Source organism: Zeus faber (assembly GCF_960531495.2).
Source record: "Zeus faber genome assembly, chromosome: 4".
Lineage (NCBI taxonomy): Eukaryota > Metazoa > Chordata > Actinopteri > Zeiformes > Zeidae > Zeus > Zeus faber.
The window spans coordinates 36,843,317-36,851,512 of record NC_137191.1 but is presented as its reverse complement, the minus strand read 5'-3'; the positions used below and the strand labels follow the sequence as shown (position 1 = coordinate 36,851,512).

The 8,196-nt window shown below is 50.1% G+C and overlaps 1 protein-coding gene across 1 annotated transcript in view; it reads right to left on the bottom strand.

Annotated features, from left to right (window-relative positions):
* Nucleotides 1-2,364: 2,364 nt before the first annotated feature.
* Nucleotides 2,365-8,196, bottom strand: part of LOC307229588 (apoptosis-stimulating of p53 protein 2-like) — a gene marked incomplete at both ends in the record, with an annotated part of 14,099 nt that continues 8,267 nt past the window's right edge. Inside the window, 11 exons of the mRNA XM_079999588.1 lie at nt 2,365-2,406; nt 2,664-2,863; nt 3,043-3,209; nt 3,299-3,432; nt 3,703-3,840; nt 4,157-4,860; nt 4,967-5,351; nt 5,693-5,784; nt 6,315-6,413; nt 6,780-6,984; nt 7,073-7,237. Coding sequence (XP_079855714.1) covers nt 2,365-2,406; nt 2,664-2,863; nt 3,043-3,209; nt 3,299-3,432; nt 3,703-3,840; nt 4,157-4,860; nt 4,967-5,351; nt 5,693-5,784; nt 6,315-6,413; nt 6,780-6,984; nt 7,073-7,237 — 2,331 coding nt within the window. The remainder of the gene's footprint in view (nt 2,407-2,663; nt 2,864-3,042; nt 3,210-3,298; nt 3,433-3,702; nt 3,841-4,156; nt 4,861-4,966; nt 5,352-5,692; nt 5,785-6,314; nt 6,414-6,779; nt 6,985-7,072; nt 7,238-8,196) is intronic.

The following is an 8,196-nucleotide window of genomic DNA, read 5'->3' as shown; positions in this document are numbered from 1 at the left end:
CGCCACCATCTTCTCCTTGTAAGGAGAAGTATTACTGTGTATTACTGTTCTGTACTGCATACTGTATCACTGGTCTGGGTTACTGCATACTGTGCTGTATTGCTGTTCTGTTGGGTGTTACCGTATTGCTGCGCTGTACTGTTGTATGCTGTACTGTATATCTCACACACAGTACCTCGCTTTATTCACATGCACTTTACTGCACATATCTGTATATACACATAACCTGTCCCATATACATAAGTCTATTCCGTTTATTTCGATTTTGTACCCCCACTCTCCATTATCTTTGAGTTCTTATTTTATTTTTATTTTATTCTATAGTATTCGACTTACTGCATTACATTTTAGGAATCAGTTAGTTAGTCAAGTAGAAATTCTTAGGTAGCTACTGTGTTCAGTCTAGTACATATTGTGTGTAATCACCATGTCACTGCATATATGTATGAAAGTATGTATATGTATGAAAGTATGAATATGTATGAAAGTATGTATATGTATGAAAGTATGTACATGTATGAAAGAATGTGTATGTGGCACTCACGCCCGGTGGGGCGTCTGGTCGGCTGCGGTGGGGCAGGCCTCCCCCTTGTGCGGGGCGTGGGTGGGCATGGGGGTCCTACCGTCTCGCCCGCAGGGCGGGCGGTTTGGGCGGGGTGTCGGTCTGTCGCTGTGGGGCCTGGATCCAGGCCTGCGGTCTGTGCCTGGCGCCCGCGGCCCGGATTCTGTGCCTGGGGCTGCGTCTTGTGCCTGCGCCCGGGGGTTGGTTGTAAGTGCGCGCCCCTGGGGTGCGGGGTCTCCTCGTGCTCCCTGGGACTGGGTCATGCTCCTCGGCGTGGGGGTTGCTCCACGGCCCTCTGGCTTCCCTGGGGGCCCGGGGGTCTTCTGCGGCCGTGGGGCAGGGTACTAGGGGCTTTCCTGCAGCCGTAGGGTGTCTACAGGGCCCCTACAGGGCCCCTTCCGCTGTTTGAAGGCGCCGTGACATAATACCAACCTTCTACACCAGAACCAATGGGGATAAACATGTACACTCACCGGTGGACACACACACACACACACACCCCAGCAGCCTCCTGGTTGCAGTTGCATCCCTCTCCTTTTCTCCCTCATTTGCTGCCATAACTTTGACAGGAAGAGGTCATGTGACCAGTTGTAGTTCCAGTTTTCCTGGACCTGAGTCATTGTTTTTCAATACATGTTGTCGTCCAATGTTCATGTTTTTGTGTAAAGGTTACTGAACACTACTTATTGTTTATTAACCCAAACGTTGGTAAATAGTTCTCCAAGGAGGTTATTGCTGGTGGTTGTATATAATAAAAGCTGTGCTCAGGTCGTCACAGGACAGAGTTATTGCAGCAGTTGTTGATGATTAAAGAATGAATAAAGAGTTTCATTGCAGGTTGACAAGTTCAACTCCACTTGCAACTAACTCTGTCCTACATGTAATGGAACAAATACTCTGTGTTGTATGTGCAGCATGCTGACAGTACGGGTTTAAAAAATAAAATTAAAAAAAATAAAGTATGTATATGTATGAAAGTATGTATATGTATGAAAGTATGTATATGTGTGAAAGTATGTAAAGGTATGTATATGTATGAAAGTATGTATATGTTTGAAAGTATGAATATGTATGAAAGTATGTATATGTATGTATATGTATGTGACAAATAAACCTCTTGAATATTGAATGACCAAATCTGCTTTAATTTGAACTGAATTGAATTTACGGCGACAGGAAGTGACTCGTGCTTACAAGGAGAAGATGGAGAACGTGGAGGATCAGTAGAACATGGAGAACGTGGAGAAGATGGAGAATGTGGAGAAGATGGAGAACGTGGAGAACACATCTAGTCTTTTCCGACAGCTCTACGCGTTGCTTGGTGTCGCTTTAAGGCTGATTGGAGAACAGGAAGTAGTTTCCCGCTGTTTCCTGTCTCTGGTGGGCGGGACCGACTTCTGAAGTGGAAGCTGCATCTTCTCATCATCGTCATCATCACCGCTCCAGGCACCGCGTCTCGGCTAGCCCCGAGCAGTTGGCATTAAAGGGCCACTCAGTTCTGCATGCTAACTTCGTTGGCTCAATACATGGCTGCAGATGGGATCAGCTAGCCTAGCACCGGTGAAGTTAAGGAAATCCACCTCCCAGCTTCTCAAAAGCTCATATTTATTTCAGCATCTTCAACATGTTTATGACGAGTTCCAATTAAAACATAAAATGATCTTAGTTGTAACTACATTCAGAACTATAAACTATAAACAATAAGTTCCACAAAAACCTGGAGTTTCCCTTTAAGCTGCTAGCATTTAGCATGTAGCATTTAGCATGTAGCACGTTGCATGAAGCTGCGTGTCGTTCCATGTTTACGCCAAAGTTCTCTGACGAGGCCTGATCCTCAGATACAGCTGTGGAAGGAGAGAGAGGAAAATTAAAACAATATATAACAGGAAAATAACACAAGCTGCCCAGTGAAAGCAAGGCACCTGGGTTGGGGGTTCTACTCCCTGTATCTCAGAGGGTTGTGGGTTCCACTTCCTGTATCTCAGAGGGTTGTGGGTTCTACTTCCTGTATCTCAGAGGGTTGTGGGTTCTACTTCCTGTATCTCGGAGGGTTGGGGGTTCTATTTCTGTAGCTTAGGGGGTTGTGGGTTCTACTCCTCACCCCCAGCAGGTTGCGGGGGACGTGGCCCTCCCGCTGGGCGTGGCGGGCCCACCACCACTCCTTCTCCTCTTCCTGGTCACGCCGCAGCACTGTCAGGGCGTCGCCCTCCTGGAAGCTGAGCTCGTCGGGGTGCTGTGCATCGTAGTCCCACAGCGCGAACACAACTCCCCGGTTCATCACGCCCATCTTCTCCTGGACGCCTGCAGAGACACTGAGAACTAGAACCAGAACCAGGATCTAGAGCCAGAACCAGTATCTAGAACCAGAAAAAGGATCTAGAACCAGAACCAGGATCTAGAACCCTAACCCTCAAGAGGTTCTGCTCCAAACTAAAGGACACAGGAACCGCGGAAGCAGGATCCAGGTTCCATGTTCCTACCGTAGAGGAACTGGGAGCACTGGGCGTAGCCGTCCTCCATCTCCTCACACTTGTCGGCCGCCGTCTGCAGGTCGCTGTGGGTAGAGGCGAACACGGCCGCACCGGACTCCACCAGGAACTTACACACCTGGACGTTGTTACAGGAAGCTGCACAGTGCAGGGGCGTCCTGCAGGGGGCGAGACGGGTCATCCACCTGAATCCTGTGTGTCTGTGCCTACATCCATCCATCCATCCACCCATCCGTCCATCCCTCACCAGCCGTCGCTGTCGGCAGCGTTGGCGTTGACTCCGAACTGAACCAGGAACTTGACGATGTGGGTGTGTCCGGCACACACAGCGTTGTGCAGAGCGGTGATGCCCTCGTCGTTGGCGGCGCTGGGGTCCTCCACCTGGTGACAGGAGGACTCACATGACCAGGACTGGACACTCAAGACGTCTAGGAACGATTGGCCCTTTGGGAAAGTTCTGGAACTACTCATGGACGAATGACTTCAAACCTGCATTGCTACACGTTCTATTCAAGAGCAGGAAAATATCACCCTTATAAAATATTGAATTAATCTTTCTACAATATCTCAAATATGCTCAACTTTCATATCAGTTGTGCATGGGCTGTGAGGTGGCGGGGGGGTGAGACGACCTCCCTGGGGGACACTCACATCGTAGATGACCCTCTGCACCAGGTCGTACTCCCCCTCCAGGGACGAGTCGAGCAGCAGCGCCAGCGGGTTGAAGCGAACCCGCATGCCATGGTCGATCCGGTCTGAACCAACTTTCCGGAGGTTGGTTCGCTTCCCCTGAAAACCAGGAACCGGAGAGAACGTCAGGAGGAAGACAACCACAGAGCCCAACCCCAAGGACCCCAAGGATCCAAAGGATCCCAAGGACCCCAAGAACCCTAGCAGGAAATCTGGGACACATCTTTAGGAAGCGAATGGAAGGATAACGTCGGTCCAGACACTGGTCATCTGTAAATAACCTCCTGACAGGTACCAGGTCAGTGTCCACTCGTATTTTTAAAACAGTTGAATAAGTTTTAAAACCTAAAGCCCTTCAGACATTGTGTAGAAAAACAGTTTTCTCAGCTTTGTTCTGTGTGAAGCAACGACTGACCGGCGACACGGCAACCTCTCCGGTGACTTCTGGTGGTCGGAGGCTGGGGGTGTCGTCGTCAGGTGGTTCCCCCGCGCCGGGGTACGGCGGCGGCGGGTAGGGGGGGTACTCTCCCCGAGGGGGGGGGGACTCCCCCTCCTCCTCCTCCACAGGGGGGGGCAGCGGGTGGCGGGAGGTGGAGTCAAGAAGGGGCGAGCGGGGGGGCAGTTGAGGAGGCGGAGCCCGGCCGTCTTCAGGGTTATCGTCAAGGATGAACTCGCCCCCTGCTGGCCGAGTGTCGCACGCCGTTGCCCGGGAGGCAAAGGTCTCTGCTGGGACTGTCTCCATGGGGATGGTCTCCATGGCAGCCAGGGTGGTCTTCTGGTACAGGAGCTTCTGGATGTTGGGGCCCACAGGGCCCTCAGGCTCCGTGATGGAGCTACGTTTCTTCAGGGGCCGCGGTGCGTGCTGCAGTCGGCGGCGCAGTGCCTCCAGGTCGGCATCGCTGGGGTTCCAGTGCGGGTTGGACAGGAAGGGGAGGAGCTTGGTGGGGCTGAGGGGACGGGGGGCGGAGCGATCCGACGGGTCCCCCGCTGAACTCTCGCTGCTGATTGGACAACCTGAGTCCTGCTCATTGCCCTCAGACGACCCACAATGCAAAGCAGCGCTGTCTGAAGAGGCGGACTGCTGCCCCCCACTGGCGGGGAGGACCGGTTTCCCATACACTGTCAGCAGAGAGAGGAAGAGTTAGTAGCAATCACTACCGTTACAGTGAGGTTACTACTACTACCAACATAAGTACTAATATAGTACTACAACATTACTACTGACCTCGGGGCTGGCTCCGAGGCAGCGTGCCGGACAGCTGGTAGCCCTTGGCAAGTGTGGCCTGCTGGGTGTACATGGAGTAGATGGACGAGGCTGCCACCGTCTGGGGCTTCTGGAGGGCAGGGGGCGGTGGGGCAGGGGGATCTGGGGTGAAAGGTCGCACGGTGGCGGCAGGGGGGCTCTCCTGCTTAGGGGGGAGGGGCAGGGTGTGGCAGTGGCTGGGGAGGGGGGCCGGAGTCCTCATGAAGCTCACCACGGCTCGGGTCTTACCAGGAAATGTACCCGTGCTGTAGGGGGGGCGGGCGGGGGGGTTCGGCTGGGTGAAGGGCTTGGGCTTACTGGGAACCAGTGGGGCGGCGGCCATCTTGGCTGGAGCCTTACCTGCAGTCTGGTGGAGAGAGGGGGAATCCCGGATAGAGGAAAGTCAACTGGGTGTCTGACTCATTCCCAGAACCAGGATTTTCACAGGAGCTAGGCTAGTTGATCCCATCGGCCACCTTGCATTGAGGTAACACACTTAGCATGCAGCGCAGCGCTTTTTTGGGACTGGACACACCGGAATGAACTGGTACTGATCTTCTGAGTAAGGTAGACAAAAACAAAATATCCCAAAAAACAGGAGAATCCCTTTTATGTTTTAATAGTTTTAATGGTTTTAAGTTTAGTGAAGTTGTGTCTGGATTCCGTCCTTTACTTGACAACATAAACATGCACTGCCAGCTGCTTCACCTGGCTCTCCCCGAGGAAGTTGCTAATGTGATTGGTCCGTGAGGGTAGAGGGGGTGGAGCTTCAGACAGCGGCTCAGCGAGGGTCCTTGCATCTGGAGGAGAGACACACGTACGATTATTATCTCAATCATATAATATGTGCAATACGCTGGTACTCTGATTCCCATTGATGGTGTTTTTTCTATAAACAGTATTTATATTGTTTATGGTGCTTACCCTTACATGCTCTATTTCCTGCTGTCCCCTTTTTTGCTGCTGTAACAATGTAAATTTCCCTGTTGTGGGACTAATAAAGGTTTATCTTATCTTAGCTTATCTTGTCATACCTTATTTCATTCTGAACGTTTTACCATGTGTGAGCAGTAGTGCTAAAAAGGAATTAATGTACATAAACGTACAATACATTTAAGATCCATTCAAAATAAAATCTTGTTTCTGGTAAGAGAAGCAGTGCTCAGAAAACCAAAACCTGACCCTGGATCTGCGGGCAGCATGCTGCACATGTCGCATGGGGGGCAGTTGGGGCAGGCTGCATGGGGGGCAGTTGGGGCAGGCTGCATGGGGGGCAGGCTGCATGGGGGGCAGGCTGCATGAGGGGCAGGCTGCTCGCTGCATGCCTCACCTGCTTCGCGGCAACTGAGGCTGGACATGCGTGGCAGCGTGGAGGCGTGGTTGTTGGAGGAGCTCGTCCAATCACAGAGCTTCTTGGAGGTCTGGAAGCCTGAGAGGAGCAGAGAGAAAGCAGTGAAACACAAACAAGCCTCTATGTTTTAAGGGGATGGTAGCTCAGGAGGTAGAGCTGGTCATCTAGTGATCTAAAGGTTGCTGGTTCGATCCCAGGCTCTTCCTGCTAGCATGCTGTAGTGTCCTTGAGCAAGACACTTAACCCCTGATGGCTACGTCCGTCGGTGTTTGAATAATTGTAAGTCGCTTTGGATAAAAGCGTCTGATCAATGTAATGTTTTGCTGCACTGCCACTTATTTTATAACAAAAACAAAAAGTAAATAAGTAATGAACAGGATGGGAAGTTAAATGTGTCCTAAAAATTAGTGGGCGATGGATGTTCTTTTCCCGGGGGTGTGGTACCTGTGGCGGGCTTGGCGGGGCGGGGGGGAGGCTTCAGGGCGGGGTCCGGCATGGGCAGCGTGGCGGTGCCGTCCGGATACGCCGCCTTCACCACAACTTGCTGGCGGGGCAGGACAGGGGGCCCCTGGGAGGATTGGATGTAGGGCCCCACCGCCGCCACCCTGGAGGAGCCGCAGGACGCGGGGGCCTGGTTGTCCGGCACCACCTGGGGGGTCCGGAACGTTCAATTAAAGAGATGTTCCACCACAAAGGAACCTCAACAGAGTAAGGTTCTGTGTTCTGTGAGAACTTACTGGAAGGTTCTCCTTCTGCTGCAGCGCCGCCTTCTTCTTCCAGAGCCGCTGGCGCAGCTCTGTGAGCCGCCGGTCCATAGCCGCCGCCTCCAGGTTGCGGCGGCTCAGCGTGTCGCGGTGCAGCTGCAGTTTGCTGCTCTGCTCCTGGTTCAGACGGTTCCTCAGCTGCAGAACACAGAGTTACTGGGACTGGACCAGTACCAGACCAGTAGGACTGCAGTACCGAGACTGAACTGCAGCACTACTGGATCGACAGCATCGGTACTGTAGTACTACTGGACCTACAGTATCAGTATTGCAGTCCTACTGGACCTACAGTATCAGTAATGTATTATTACAGGACCTACAGTATCAGTACTGCAGTACTACTGGACCTACAGTATCAGTACTGTAGTACTACTGCACTCTACTGGTGTTGCTGCCACTCCAGATGTTCTCCTTCCACTTGTTGCCCTCGTTCTGCAGCTGGAGCAGATTAATCTGAAGCAGCTTAAGACAGAAGGAGCAGCAACGAGTCCAGGGAACCTTCAGGATATATATATATATATATATATATACACACACACACATGTATATATACACACACACACACACATATATATATATATATATATATATATATATATATATACACGGATCAGCCACAACATCAAACCAGTGACAGGTGAAGTGAATAACATTGATCATCTGGTTCCACCTGTCAAGGGGTGGGATATATTATTATATATATATACTGTTATATATAATTATATATATATACTGTTTTATATATATATACTGTATATAATATTATTATAAATACAAACTGATATATATTATTATGATATATATACTGTTATATATTATAATTACATATATACTGTTATGTTATTATATATATACTGTTATCAAGATATATATATAATTTTTATATATATATATAATAATTATATATATTATTATATTATTATATATTATATATATTATATTATTATTATATATACATAGTGTTATATATGATATATATATGAGGCAGCAGGTGAAGAGTCAGTTGTTGAAGTATAAAAATGGGCGTGGTCAGGATCTGAGCCACTTTGACAAGGAGCACATTGTGATGCTGGACGACTGGGTCAGAGCATCTCCAC